The sequence below is a fragment of the Populus nigra genome, chromosome 1, assembly GCF_951802175.1.
Source record: "Populus nigra chromosome 1, ddPopNigr1.1, whole genome shotgun sequence".
Lineage (NCBI taxonomy): Eukaryota > Viridiplantae > Streptophyta > Magnoliopsida > Malpighiales > Salicaceae > Populus > Populus nigra.
Window position 1 is genome coordinate 32,924,731 of NC_084852.1, and position 16,035 is coordinate 32,940,765.

Sequence of the window (16,035 nt, forward strand, 5' to 3'; positions counted from 1 at the left end):
TTATTATTTATATTTATATTTTTTGTTATGCATTTAAATTTTGAAGAGTTTTTATGATTATTTTTTTTATCTTTTACATAGATGAACTTTATTTTTTAAAATAAAAAATATTTTTAGATAATATTTCTAATATGTGCAACCTTGTATAATTTTTTTCTTTTATTTTATTTAATCAATTTAATTTTTTTTTCTATTTCTATTATCGTTTGCTTATATAAAAATATTATTTAATAAAAAAATTTATCAAACACAATCAGATAAATATATTTTTATATGAGATTAAATATCTTAATTTACATATATTTTTTAATTTTAATTTTTATTTATTATTTATAGTTTTTTTTATTTGTTAACACATATAATTATCAATTTATTTAATTATGCATAAGTTTTTTTAATTTTAACTTAAAAATATTTTAAATATGATTTTTTGAAAAAATAATCTTACTGGTTGCGAAGAATTGAAAAGCAGAAAAACAGTTAAAAAAAGTGGAAAAAGGTCAAGCACTCATTGAAGGACTCAAAGCTCAAAATCCCGTAGAAAGTAGAAACAAAAGAAAACCAGGCAAGGCAAAACCCTTACTCTCTCTGGTTCCCATTTCATCACAGCCATGGATTTTGAATTCACACTTTCTGAGGTAATATATATCTTCCTTTTTCGCTCTTTTCTATCATTGCCCTAAGTTGTGAACATTAGGCTCCAAATTCCTGCTTAAACCCTCTCTCTCTCTCACTCTCTGTGATTTTCAATAATGGGTTGCTCTCTGATATATTTTTGTGCTTATATTTTTCTCTTGGCTGTAAAGGATGTCTCAATTACTAACTGACTAGCCTACTGTATAATAATTATTTTACATTTTACAAAAGATGCTGGAAATGGAGAATATGTTCAAGGAATTAGAGGAGGGACCACTAGCTCCGCAGTTTTGTGAGAAGCTTGCAAGCAGCTTTAGGTAAAATCTATTTTAGGGTATTCTTGCTGTACCATTTATTCAATTTATAGGAAGGAATTCATGCATTGTTGTATTTATGTGCTTGCCTTCCTAGAATAAATGTTTATGTGAAAGATTACTGTGTCATTTTCAGTTTAGCGCCAAGTCGTGCTGGAAAGCAAGCCATTACACCTCGACAGGTTTTTCTTAATCTTCTTAATCTTCCAGGCATTTCTTTTTAATTTCTTGGTCTCCTCCCAAGTCCTACCTTACTCTTGCTGTGATCTAGGTTAAAAGCTGGTTCCAGGATAGACTAAAGAAGTCACAACCTCGAGTTGCTTCTTCAAATATGGCTCTCAAATTATTCGCTGATCTCTCTGATGCAAGTGCTTCTTTCGGTGCAACTGAGAGTTCACAAAAGCTCAAAGGTTCTGCATTTAACGCGCATTGGTGGAACTATAATTAAGATTGTAGTGATGGTCTTTCATTTCAAAACTTTTAGATGTCCTTAATGGCGGGTCTTTACACCATCATCCAATCGCATACTTATGTTTATTGTGCCTGTGACTATAGCTTTCTGGTTTGGGTATCTAAGAAGAAAACAGGCATAAGCAAGCATCAATAATTTTGCATCTTTTTAGTTCTTACCTTAGGCCATAAGCCATTGGGGCATGGTAGTGCACCTGTGCTGCATCATCATGGGGTGGGATTGGTTATTATTTAGTAGCAGGCTCTTATCCTCATGCTAATTGATATTAGGTTAGAATTCTTTTCAATGACAACAATCTAATCAAATTGCTTTTGTATCATTCTTATGTGAGAATAGTTAGCTTTCTGGTTTGGGTATCTAAGAAGAAAACAGGCATAAGCATGCATCAATAATTTTTCATCTTTTTAGTTCTTACCTTAGGCCATAAGCCATTGAGGCATAGTAGTGCAACTGTGCCGCATCATCATGGGGTGGGATTGGTTATTATTTAGTAGCAGGCTCTTATCCTCATCCTAATTGATATTAGATTAGAATTCTTTTCAATGACAACAATCTAATCAAATTGCTTTTGTATCATTCTTGTGTGAGAATAGTTGAACATGTACTTGCATGGTGCCTAACCTCGTTAAGAGTGATTCACTGACAATATTATTTGTGTAGACTCATATTTAGCAGGCAAAGACTTGCTCTTTTTAGAGGTAACCTATCTTGTGATGTAATTTCTGATTGACCTCCTGATCATTCAGGTGTGTGGGTGGCTTTCCATTCTGCTATCTATCTTTTGGTCAGCAGGATTCAGTAGTTGATATCTTCTGTCTGTTTTGAGGTTTTTATATGCTTTGCTTTCAGCAATAACTTCTTTCCTGTCTGAGTTTTCCTTCTGTGTTAATTGTTTTCTCAATTTGACTGGAAGCATACTGCTTTTGCTTTTAACTCTGACCATTATGGATGGTTATTCAAGGGTAAAAAGTGTTGCAACATGATTCAACCTCATAACATTTTATACGATATTCCATCATATTCAGGTCCTGTTATCCTATGAATCTTCATTTAGCATATTGCCACTATGCTTTGTCTGTGTTGTTGATAGAATTGTTTCATGTATTTGTAAAATTTGGAAACCTTTCCTCTCTTTCTAAATAAAGTTATGGCATCTAGTAATCTTCACTGTCAATTGTTATACAGGCAATGCCTCTGATCTTTCAGAGTTGATTTTTGAAGCTTTGTCCTCAAAAGATAATGCTTGGTGAGGATGCACAAGTCTATATTTAAATGCTGTATATGTACAAATAATGAAAACATACAGTAATTCATAAACACGTCATTTGGAAGAAGCCTTTGGTGTCTCAATTAAAAAAAAAAGATAGAAAGAAAAAGGAATCTTTATGTGCATTTCTCAAATTTTAACACATTGAAAGATGAGATTTATGAAGAACAACATAATTATATCATTTTTTGGTCTCTTCAATTTGCTTGAGAGCTCAATCTTTGTTTTCTAATGAGATATCAGATGCATGTGTACTTGTATTCATTCTATCATTTTCTTTTCAGAAAAAGGGTAGGATTTTTCAAATGGAATAAAATTTAGAATGTGGGTTAGAAATTGAGCAGGCTAGTCAAAATTTGAACGAAGCCAAAGATGCCAGTTTGGATATTGCTTGAATTGGGAGAAAAAGAAAGGTGAATTTAAAGATTCCAAAAGAACTATACCTTGGGTTACAATATGCATTTTTTTTTATGTTACCAGCATGCTCCACTATCATAAAACAAGCAATAAAATTGTTTTCAGTGATTTTTGTTTTCCCAGTTGCCATTCTTCAATTTTTGAAGATCTCTTGTAGCAGCATGGAGTACATATCTGCATGAAATATTTCATTAGTGTTCTGAATTCAAAAACTGGACAAACAAAATTCATCATTTTGGGAATATGGAGAGGATATATGAACTGCATTGAAAGTCAGATTCAATCATACAACACAAATGCACCATTTTTCTTCTTTCTTCATAAACTTCTGCAGATTTATCTCACATATTGATATTCTGGTTTTTCATGTCTCTAAAGATCAAATACACTTGAAAGTTACTTTTTTCTTCTTGTAATCCAGGTTTTTTAATGATATATATATGCATACTATTCTTTTTAAGTGCTCGTTTGGTTGTGAATGTAAATTTGTCAATGTAAAAATTTTAAGCTTGTTATAATTCTATATTAATGTGGCACGTGTGACAAATATGTATTTGGCTTCTAGGTATGATGTTGCATCTTTCCTCAACTATAGAGTTGTTTGCTCTGGTGAACTTGTAAGAGTATTTTACACGTATTATATTTTCATTGTTGGTTATGTGAACACTCAACCTGCTGAAGGTTTTGAGTCTTGCTTTGCAATACAGGAAGTGCGAGTAAGATTTGCTGGGTTTCGTAATACAGATGATGAGTGGGTGAATGTGAGAAGGGCAGTGCGGGAACGATCTATTCCTTTAGAATCTTCAGAATGTCAGAGGGTCAAAGTTGGTGATCTTGTGCTGTGCTTTCAGGTACCTTTTATTAACCTTTTTTAAGAAAAGCAAAAACAAATTCTATGAAAAGCTATGGAATAGAACTTGTTGGCTGAACAAGTACACAATGTCTTCCCTTTGTTGACTTAAATGTTTAATATTATCTTACAATTGACATTTTATTGGCGCAGTTGGAGTCCAATCCTCCATTTTCATGCATGCACTATCAATTTATACATGCATGAATCCATATAGCTCAAAATCCTCATTTCCTCCAGTGAATGATGGATCCAAGCTCTTCTGCAATTCGCAGGCCTCCAAGAAGGTCAACAGAGACACACATTCATTCATGCATACAAGTACTTAAATTAGGAAATGTTGGGTCAGACTCACCTTTGATCTATTTTGCCAATGATTTCAGCTATGATCACCCCCCATCATACCACCTGTTAAGATTGTATTTGATTTGCATTTAGGCTAATGTAGTTTTATGAGCAATTACCTGAGTCAATGGGAGGCACACCCATCATTGAAACAGAACTAGTTTTAATTTTTTAAAGTTTCTATTAGTAATACCAGTCTTAGCTTTTGGCTCATGCATGATTTTCAGGAAAGAGAAGAACGAGCAGTCTACTGTGATGCCCATATTGTAGAGATCAACAGGAAATTACATGATATAAATGGTTGTAGATGCACCTTTGTAGTTCGTTATGATCATGACGACTTCGAGGTAATAATGTGTGTATGCGTACCTGCTTGTGTCACTGATGTTCTAGAATTCCATGTCTTTACCCATCCTCATCTTTCTTCTTTACTGGCCGTGGAGAAGCTATAAAACTGATGTGTCTGACTTTGGTGTCATGTGATACACCAGGAAGAAGTTCGGTTGGATAGGTTATGTGGCAGACCAACGCCATAGATTCTCAGGCAGTGGAACAGAGGATGAGAAGTGGAAATTGCATTTCTTTGTTTGTAAAAAGAAGGGTGCCTGTAATGTTTTTTGTAATTTATCGTTTTCATCACATAACAGTAAATACTGGCCTTCATAAACTAATTTCTCCCAACTTGAAATAAAACCATAATTAAACAATTATAATTTTTCATCTTATATTGATTTTTATTTTGAATTTGCACTTAACACACCGTCAGCAGGGTTATTAGTACCAGGTAGCTCGTTATCTCTCAAACCCAAATGAACGATATTAAGTATCTCTTCCATTTCAAGTGAATGCTCATTAAATTTGAAACTTTGCCTCATCTGACAATGCAGCTTCCTATCACTTGAGCCATCTACGAGTTTAATAATCAAATTGCACAAAGCGCATTGTGGAAGCTTGTACTTTCTCTGAAGTAACACTGTAATTGTATAGAATTCACGTCTAATGCATTGATTAAACATGGTTGGGAAACAAAAACCATCAACATGACAGATCAAAATGAAAGAATCCATACCCAAATAGAAACGTAAATTTTACAAAATGCCTTCATCAGGGTGCCAATTATCAAAAACTGTACAAAGTTAAATAGAGGCACCGCCATCCTCCTAGCTTTTGCTCGATGGCATACAATCAGCACAAGAGAAAGCCCACTTAGTTTCACAGGTTGACAGACACGACTTAAGGAAGAACTAAAGCTTCTATATTTTTTATTAAAATTGATAACCTATATACTAATCAAAATTTCTCTAAGCCTAAATGAACGCTACTTGACAAAAACCATCATAGCTTAAATGCGATCGCGGGGGAGGCAGGCGAGATGCAGCTCATGATGTTGTCCGTCCATAACACATGGATGCAATATATAGATTTTTGGCCCATTTCTCCTGCAAGGTCCATCTCAAATTTTAGATCCTGAGACATGAAAACTAGTATTTAAGAAAAATTGATGCTATGTAGAGAGACAAACCTTAACATGTGTGCTAGGAAAAGCTGAGGTTCGAAGGGTCTCCTGTGTTTCATCTGTAAGTTTCCTTTTTGGCACGCTCAGAACAAAAGCCGCCTGGTCCCATGTTGCTGCAGTTGCCGTGATACGATATCCAGAATCCCATCGTCGATGGATGCCTTCACTAGGATAAAGGAAATCAAGTTCAACCACCTGAAATTAATACATAGAATTAGATCGCCATCCAATGCTAAAATATATTAAAACACTATATGGAATACAATATATTTTAATAAAAATTAAAATCAAAGATGACCTGCTTTGCAAATCCTGCACCACGGGACATAACAACCCCCCATCTGCTTCCTGAGGTAGCCATTGCAGTCACATAAAAGCCCTCCCTCCATTTTTTATTAATCCATTTATAAGGAAATGAATCGCTAATTTTATACGACTGCTGCATATAACTAGTACCTGAACTCAAAAGGAATACAGCAAGTCAGACAAAATTGTAGAGACAATTAAAAAACCAAAAATTCAACCAGTTTAGACTGACCCTTAGACATTACGATTAATGAGCTTCCATTATTGGCTCCAGCTATGGCACTGATATAATAATTCTTTTCCCAGTGCTCCATTATCCATTCCTTCACACAACCAAAAAGAAAACAATAATAATGCAATTGTTACTATACATGTTTAGAAGTTATGTCAATGAGCTACTTACTCTCAAAAGAACAAGAACGAATTCAGAATAACAGTGATAGAAATGCTTCAGGTAGATAAAAAGATATAATCATGTACCTTGCGAAGAAAATATGGTGAGAGCTCATAGACTTGTGCAGAGTAATTTGTACCGGCATCCATAACAATGGCCCATAGATTTTGATATGAAGCTACACTGCTAACAAATAAGCCAACCTCGTTTCCTTTTTCGATGTGCTGACCAAGCCTTGCATCAGCCACATTATAGTGATACCTAAGAAAGCATGCCAAAGTTCTCAACCTCACCTAATTTGAGTTAATTTGACCACTCTAATGTCCTAAGAACACGATATAGAGATCATGCTGAATAAGCATGAGAACATGGAACTTTAAAATATTTGGAATGAATAAAAGATTCACAGTGCAAAACAGACTCAAAACAGTAGCCGATTAAATCAATGAAAAAAGGCCAAGGACTAATGACCTGAGGCATATTTTGTACCTTTGTTTCATTGGTCTGCATGCATTGTACACACTAATCCATTGTGTTGCTGGCATGCCCATGCGAACCTTCTTCTTTGGTTGTTCATCATCTTCCTCCATAGTCAAACGACCTCTCTTGTGACCAACCTGATAAATAAGCTTCACAACACCAAAAGTATAGATTAAATAAATCTGAAATTCAAAAATTGAAGCACTGTTTCATTAAAAATAAAGTTAATAGCTCAATAAGTCCAACTTAAGATAAAAAAACTAATAACTCCAACAAAAAAGGAACAACCCGTGAACCTTCTGGGCACCTTCTGTGTTAAGTGGTCTCATATCTGGATTTGTACCTACAACTCCATCAAAGAGGGAAATGCATTTTGCATAATTAGGTTCTTCATCAAACTTTAAGTTCACAACATATTCAACGAACTGTTTGAAAGGCTGTGGACAGAAGCAACAAAGCGCCTCTGAGGTTATTGCCATCTTCTTCTTGCAAACAACAAACCCCTTGTTTTCTCCCTAAGAACACAATAATGTTCGAAGTATAAGCAAAAAAAGTGAACTTTCAGTTATTTGTTTATGCACAAGTGAAGCAGAAGTGACAAACATGTTCCCCAAACTAAAAAAAAATGGCCTACCTGGTACCCTTGCCAAGGTAAACGACCACGGAGAAGAAAAATAAGTGTGTAAGCAAGAGATTCCAAATCATCCCTCCTGCTACCAGTTCTCCCTAAATGAGCATGCACACTAGCATAACGCACTGTTCCCCTGCCCGAACAAAATTATCACAAAGCCAACAATCAAAAAATTTTAATTAAAACAAATCTATAGACAGTAAAAATTATTTCAATTAATTTCTTAATATAAAAAATGATACAATCAAAAGTCAAACCTGAAAACATCTGGCTTTTGGTCATACTCAACATGCAAACCAGTTGAACTATCTTGCCATCTAGTAGCTGAATGGCCAGAACAATTCAGAAAATTGTCGTTCAATGGAGACAGTCAGAATACCCAAAAATCAACAGTTTAAAGTTAATTTAAGAGATGAGAATTGACATTTTTCTATTACCCATTCCAAGATCAACAAGAAATAATTTTTTCTCATCAGGAGTTCCCGGAGTGCCAAGCAGAAAATTCTCAGGCTTTACATCTCCGTGGACATAACTGCAAAAGTTTGTGTAATGTAGTCTGAGAATCACATATTTTTCATTTAAATGACATTAAAAATTCACAAGATTAATCACACAACATAAATAGCCAACTAACAGTTCCACAAATAGAAGTGTATACCATCCAATCCACATGCCAGACCAAACCAATCCAATTCATCTTATCAAGACTAAAATTAGAGAGCAGTATAACATATGCAAAGAACTTTTACCCTCTAAGGTGCATCTTTTCCAATATGGATATAGCTTCAATGGCAATACATGCAACCATTTCAGTGGACATTCTGCCAATAAGACCAGGACTTAATTTAGCAAACTTATGCACAAAAGATAAACTAATAGACAACAAAATTGAGCAATTGAACTCACAAGTTTGAGTTAATATTGTTATTCCAAACATCCCACAGGCTTGGACCCAATATATCCATAACCTACAAGTACAAGGGTTTGCTGTTAAAAACAATTCCAAAACAAGATGAAAATACAGCTAAAGGAATCCACCAATCTCGAGCCAGAAACAAAAGCAAAGATAGCATACCATGACATAATAATCACCTTGCTGACCCTTATAGTGTACTAGTGGTACACCATGACTGCCACCAAGAGTGCTGTGCAAGGGACAAAAAGTCATTGATTCAAAATTATTGCTCCAAAAAAGAAAAGGAATGGGATTTGAATATGTATTATTAATATGCAACAGTCATAAGAAAGCATGATGGATATAATCTAATACTCACTCATAAACCTGCCATTCATGCGGTGGTCCGTAATTACATCCTTTACTACTTCTATGCTCGAATTTTAGTGCCACCTAAAATCCAAAGTTCAGAGGTGATAGTATAAAACATTGAGATCAAAGATCAGATCACACTCAATCATCACACGTGTATAAAAACACAACAGCTATACCTCTACAGCTCCAGCACCAGCACCAGCTTTATCATTTGTATTTACAGCAGACACACGTCGACCAACATACACTTGACCAAAGCCACCCTTTCCCAACTTTCTTTCTACTTTGTACATAGGGGAATCCTCAACCTGAACCTGCAGCACCATAGCCAAGAAATTACATTCATCCACAAGAGATTCAGAAAAAAAAATAAAAAAGTAAAGGGGAGAGCGGATAAAAACACTGCCATAGTTCAGCAGCTGCTGCCTGCACAAAATGGTCATATCATTTCTTTCTCTACATGTCTAAACACATTACCTTTTTAAGCTCTACAAAAGTATTTTCAAGGAAGACTCCCAATTTAGATAACTGATCAATGCCATCATGAACAGACAACACTGCAAATTCTTCATATTGCCTCCTAAATTACTGCATTAGTTTTAGTGACCCGATCATGATTCCAGCAGCTTCAATTTTTATTTTTATTTTTTAAAAAAGACTGCATATGGAGGAGACAAAGTAGCAATGAGGTGCTTCGAAGCAAGCTAAAGAACTTTTGACTTTTAGCGAATAAACAAGGAGAAAAATAATGAGGTGATTTAGAAACAAGTCTTATATTTTCTATGAAAAACAATAGGCACAATGTAATAGCAATGTGTTAAAAAGAACTAAAATTTCATCTTTTTTAATGATAATCAAGCTGAGTGCATTAGCAATGACAAAAAAGAGTCAAGCAGGGGCCTAGAGACTTGCTATGGAGACTGGAAAAACACAAGAATTAATTTTTGGTCAACACAGACAATAATCTGTCAACAATAACAGCTGAAAATTATGCTTGCCATCAATGTCAGAAAAAGAAAACATTCTTCCTATTCTACAGCACTAGTAGACATAGTGAAATGCAGAATCAAACTAGGAATCAGTTCTACAAGAGGAAGAAACATGATGAACATTCACAAAGAATTGCATTCACTAAAGACAAACATGGGTTTTTTAAATAATCCCACAACTTTACTCCTTTCTGACAGATGAAAAATACAATAAGTTTCATAATCAGGACTGACAATTACTTGCAGCAGAGTTATGCACCGAAGTTGTTATATTAGCTCTCTAACTCATGCAAACTCTTGACTATAGAATAGCAATTTTGACTACATAATAACAGTTAATTAGTCACAGAAAGATCAAGGTATTCAGATTAGGAGGAACTTTTAATGACAGTACATGAATAACTGAATAAACTTTCACTAAAAACTCTGCCAATAATTACCTGATTTTCTTTGCTAGTTGATTGATTGATTTTCTTTAACAGTTAATTGGTATTTCATTGTTTAAATGTGATTATATTCTTGTCCATCTGTTGGCAACCATAACTTTTATTTAGATTAGACAGAAATATTTGGAAACTATAATTTTATGTGCATGTAGTATCTAGTCGAGAAATATAGAAACATCTGAATCTTACATCTAATTAAACAAGCTAGTCAATATGACAAGTGGTACATTCAATTGTTGCTTTCTATCTCACAAATGGGGCCAACAGATTACAACATATTTCCCTAATTTTCTTTCATTGATCTCGAAGAGAGATTACTTGGTGCTCCTGGCACAATGCTCCTTGCTAAAAAATGGAATCCACGGAGTTATCATGATAGGTCCCATTTTTAAGTGAGGGACATGCACTGCACCGGGAGTACTTAATAATTTTCTCCTTCTCAAACCTTTGAAAATTATACTAAACATTCCAGTTTTGAATCCTAAACTTTTTTATAATCTGCCATCCAACAGTGCAACGACCACCCCATCAATCCAACAGAGAATTCCATTTATGAAAAACAGTACTGTATATGGACATGGGTTTAAGAGTTTAGGCATTGTCCCCAGTAAAAGGGCTACAGGGTGCAGTGTGCCTACTTTTGCGAAGTAGTTTTCACTTTCTTCTGCACTCCACTGATCTATTTTCATAATCCTTTTTTTTATTTCATTAAAATAAATAAAACACAATTACCAAATATCAATTCCACGACATCGAAAAACAACAGTACTTGAGACAAGATAAAGCCCTTTTTCAAAATGAAAAAGAAAATTATTGTTAGGAAAAACATCTTTCCAACACTTTTATAGTTCTTCAAGAAATCTATAACAAAACTAAAAAATTCTGCAACCCTCCTAAAAAAAATATCTCACAAACTACAAATATTCTGTCTTGGCACAGCTGATTTCAAGATTTGGCAAAAAAATTATGAATTTTAGGATTGAACAAGTAGCATTTCAGATAAAAAAAAAAGTTTCTATAGCGGTCTCAGTCTTATACGCAATCGACAGAATCTTTTAAAATTTTATCTGCATTAACTATTACTATCTGGTTGTTCAATCAGAAGTAGAGAATAATATAATAACCACAGAAAATATACTAGTTCACAACTTCAAGAATCGAAATTCTTAAGGAAAAAATTAACTTTTTAATTACAATGACAATAGCGATCGCCATCAAGCAACTTTCAAATTAGCAAATTTAGCTTAAAATTAAAATTCAGGGGAAAAAAAAAGAACCTGGTCGGGTATAGGGGCAGCGGTTCCCTCATCGTCACCGCCACCAGCAAGCGGCTGATCATTACTTTTGCCACCACTATCTAACACGTCCATCGGCTTCTTTTCTCCCAACACTCCCTTCTTCTCTCTAACAACCTCTAAATCCCTGTTCTCCTCCTCTTCTTTCACCGCCCCTGAAACAGCACCACCCACTCCTACCCTCTCATTGCGAGTTTTATGTTCCTTATCGTTAGTTTTAGGCGTTGCCAATCCCGCCTCCGCTGCTGCCCTCCTTCTCCTTGTCCTCTTCGCAATCGGTTCTACCACTTCGACTGGATTCTTCTTCTGCTCCAGCTGTTTCTTTTCTGGCTCCAGTGTTGCTGCTGCTCCTCCTCGGCCTCTGCGCACTCGACTACGCAGCACAGGCATTTTTCATTCTTTGATTCCAATTCTCATCCACAATTTAAAATAAAAGTAAAAATAAGAATCACAATCAAGAACCGAAACGACGTCGTGAGTGACTTGCTAGAATTGATCGAAATATTGAGAATCGCGTAACCGAATAGAATCGAATCGATTGAAGGAAAGAGGAATTAGGGATTCCTTTTATCAATTAGGGATCCGTAGCTGTTGACAGTGAACAGAAAGAGAAAATTTTTATTAGTTTAACTGGAATATTAAAAAGTGATTTAATTACGTGGCAGATTTTATACGTTGATTTGGATAGAATTGATAGCTGGGTTTTTTTTTTTTTTTGAAAAAACTATTGCTATAGCTTTACTTTTGACCCAACCACCTAGAAAAAATTCTTTAGTTCGTCAAATAATTTTTATTTTTATTTTTATTTTTATATATAATTATATTTTAAATTTTTATAATTTATTTTTATTTATAAAAATATATTTTTTCATTTATTTTACATGCAAAAATTAATTTTATAACGGTTTTAACCAACATAAGTATTTTTAAAATTATATTTAAAAAAACTGTAACCGTAAAAATTAATACAATATCAAACATAAACTAAATGGTGTGGAAAAAATATTATTCTCTCACATCTATAAACACTTGGATTACAATAATAATCCACAATGTTTAGCAATTATTATTTTTTGCTTTTTCATCCTTTTTGTTCTGGATATTGATTTTTTAAAAAAATTTACTTCATACATTATATTTATTGGGACTTAGAGTAGATAATTTATTTTAATTTACCTTTTATATGGTTATCACAATATCAAAAAAAATATCCTAACATCGAGTTGATAGTCAATTTTATGAGTATTGTTCGAATTCTTAATTTTTTTTAAAGATTGAGAGTGAAGGGACTATAATTGAATAATAGAAAAATTGAGGCATGGAAAGAGAAAAAGGAAAGATGAATGGGTTGTTGGAGCCACATCAAACCTCATACTGCCACACATGTCGCCTATAGAAAAGAGGACGCCTAAAGGTGGCGGACCTTTCTCATGTCATGACATATCCTTTACAACTTTTTCTCTTCTTTTAATTTAGTCCCTCGATTTTGGAAATCTCTTCAGTTCAGTCCTATATTTTGTTTTTTTATTTGTCATTTTCCCTTCTTCTTTTAGTTTAGTCATTTGATTTTTAAAATCTCTTCGATCCAGTCCTAGATTTTTTTAATTGATTGTTTTTTAGATTAGTTTTTTTTATTGTATCTTTCAATATTGGTTTGGTTTTATTTTAATTAGATGATAAAAAAAATAAACAGCAACAACAAATAGACAAAAAACAAATTGATCACGATAACTTGGGGAAAAAAACCTTTTTCTAAAACGGGTAAAACAATGTAACTCAATTCTTAGCCAATTAAACACAAAAAGACAAAATTAGGTAAAAAATGACAAAAAAAAACTCGGCCTAGGTCAACCCAAGTTAGCATACAAACCTCTAACTCGAGTAATAATCAAGTCAATCTGGGTTAACCTATAAAACTCGCAATTAGATCATGAGATCGGGATAACTTGATTAATGTGGACCAGTCTAGAAACAATAACAAGGACCCACTACATGTTCCAAATAGTCCAATAACTCAGTCCAAGACAAAGACATTGAAAGAGGCATTAAATGCATTGGTTTTGAAGGTTTCAACCAAGTCAAATTTGAAGGGCCTATTAGAGTATCAAGAGAAGAACCTAGTACATCTTATCCATGTGCAAGAAGGGCCTAATCCAACCTTATTTGGACCATGAGGTGAAGACAACAAAAGAAACAAAAAATTCTACTACAACTTGGAAACAACATGGATGGGTACCTTTTTCTTTTATTTCTAGGATTAATGGCAGCATAGAAGGCTATAAATAAGCCTTGAATCAATTCCATAATATTTTATTTCCTTTTCTTCTTCTCATGGAAGAACATGGATTTAATATTATGAGCTTTATTTTATTTTGTTAGCTACAACCTAAGGCTTATTTGGGCTAAATTAAAACTTTGTTTTCAGCTAGGATCCAAGGCTTGTTTGGATCAAGTTATGGGTTTTTTTTAGTTTAAGGTTTTTGGGTCAATTTTGTAAGTAGACCAAATCAGTCCACTAGAGTAGATCTATTAGGATTAATTTTTCAAGAACTATTTAAACTCATGTAATGTAAATTTCAACAACCATTGATGAATATTACTTTTGAATTTTTTAGTTTTAACGTGTGAAAGTGATTCTTGCATTCTTTAGTTCTTGAACAAATTGAATCTAACTTATCGAAGATTAACTAGTTTCGTGGTGTCATTCTACTTCATTCCAATAGTTTTGGTACCTTGGGGCAGGTTTTCATTGTGTCACACTTCTATCAGACCTATTTTGGCTTTCCATGATCAGATCTCAATCTTGATTGTGAGTTGCATGACCACATGATCATGAGGTTCACAACAGTTGATATCAGAGCTAGGCTCCGAAATAAGGTCATATCCTTCTGTTATTTTTTTTTTAGTGTTCCTTTAACTTTTTTAGTGTTTGCATCGTTTATCTTATTGTTCTTTGTGTCTGTGACATCTAAGCAAAAAAAAATGTTATATTTCATCTTATTACTGTCTCTAATCATATTAGTAGCATATAAAAAAAGAGAGAGAGATTAGATGAAATTTGAAGGATTATTCAATTCTGCTACATAAACACAACTCTTAGTGAACCATAAGTAAACCACCTTAAAAATCAATTAAAACTTCATATCCTGTCTACTGGGGGAGAGATCACACCATATATTAAGTTTAGGCTTATTTTGATATCGTTTTACTTGAGGTTTTAATTCAAGGTTTAATTATGCCGCATAAACACAACTCTTAGTGATTATAAGCAAACCACCTCAGAATCACTTGAAACTTCATATTCTGTATAGTAGGGGTGAGATCACACCATATATTAAATTTGGACTTATTTTGATATTGTTTGCTTGAGGTTTGAATTCGAGGTTCAATTCTATCGCAAATTGATCATACAAGGGGTTTGGGTACCTAGACATAAAAGAACGACCTATAAACTGAGATTTGTTGTTTGTTTGGTATCAGAATACTAAATATTGAATTTGAGGTCATTCCAATATCGTTTGGTCTTGGTTTCAATTTTGTTACATAAAAATTGTGTAATAGGTCAAATTTGCATCAAGTTCCAAAACGTGATCCTTATTGTTAGTTTTTGTCCAAATCTTTTTATTTCTATTATAATTGGGTTATTTAGGAGTCAAGTAATTGTTTTCGCTAATATTTACTTCTATTTTATTTTGTTCTTCGTTTCGTCCACAATTCATATGAATTTGCATTGCTACTCATGAAATCGTAATCGTAGTTTTGTTTTGCTTTGTTTTCAGTATACTTATTTATTCTTGAGTCTGGAAATTATAATTGGATTGCGCTGCGGAGGTTACTGACTTTAATTTGTTGATTTCAATTCCTAAAGAACCAAAAGAAAGCAAGTTGTTAGTTAAAAGGTATAATGAGCTTAGTAGAGTGAAAAAACTTGATTTTTGTGTGAAACATGAGAGGTGTAAAGATATATTTTATGCTAATAACTAAATTTTACATATTCAAAGAATGTTTGAAAACAACAAATCAGTTATACAAAACACTGACGTCGCTTTCCAATTGCAAGCCATAGGCCAACAACTTGAACTCTTGTTTAGGACGTACAAGAATCTGAAAGATAAGGTGAACTCGATAAAGCAATAAAATAGTGGGGTTGATCGTCGAGGAAATACGGTCCATAGGGTCTTATAGAATGTCAGATTTAATTTTGAAGAGTTTGTTGATGAAAATGCAGATGCAGATGCAGATGACTATGATTTTGCATCTGCTGGCCAAGGAATCAGGTCTGGATCAAATAGGGCTAGGAGGAATGTGAATTTCTGTGGCATGGGGAATTATGAAGATGTGTACGGGGACTTGAACTCTATGAAACTGAAAATTCCTAACTTTCAAGGTAAAAACGATCCCGAGGCT

General features: G+C 33.8%; 2 protein-coding genes across 3 annotated transcripts; one reads left to right on the forward strand and one right to left on the reverse strand.

Annotated features, from left to right (window-relative positions):
- Positions 1–490: 490 nt before the first annotated feature.
- On the forward strand, positions 491–5,008 carry LOC133683514 (protein SAWADEE HOMEODOMAIN HOMOLOG 1). The gene is made up of 9 exons (XM_062106779.1): positions 491–638; positions 868–953; positions 1,087–1,132; positions 1,222–1,360; positions 2,608–2,668; positions 3,672–3,723; positions 3,814–3,957; positions 4,529–4,648; positions 4,793–5,008. Exons 1-9 carry the CDS (start codon positions 612–614, stop codon positions 4,835–4,837), a joined length of 720 nt encoding a protein of 239 aa, XP_061962763.1. The 5' UTR covers positions 491–611; the 3' UTR covers positions 4,838–5,008.
- A 334-nt stretch (positions 5,009–5,342) lies between these two features.
- On the reverse strand, positions 5,343–12,243 carry LOC133673189 (casein kinase 1-like protein HD16). Of its 2 annotated transcripts, none has more exons than XM_062093900.1 (16): positions 11,611–12,243; positions 9,075–9,212; positions 8,903–8,976; positions 8,704–8,773; positions 8,535–8,596; positions 8,378–8,449; positions 8,066–8,160; positions 7,886–7,952; positions 7,632–7,761; positions 7,294–7,512; positions 7,007–7,134; positions 6,604–6,778; positions 6,356–6,446; positions 6,116–6,273; positions 5,824–6,012; positions 5,343–5,740 (listed from the first exon to the last, which is right to left on the reverse strand). In XM_062093900.1, exons 1-16 carry the CDS (start codon positions 12,016–12,018, stop codon positions 5,681–5,683), a joined length of 2,136 nt encoding a protein of 711 aa, XP_061949884.1. In that variant the 5' UTR covers positions 12,019–12,243; the 3' UTR covers positions 5,343–5,680. The 2 variants fall into 2 exon arrangements, with proteins under 2 accessions (XP_061949884.1, XP_061949877.1); XM_062093893.1 differs by having other exon boundaries at positions 7,007–7,146.
- Positions 12,244–16,035: the final 3,792 nt, after the last annotated feature.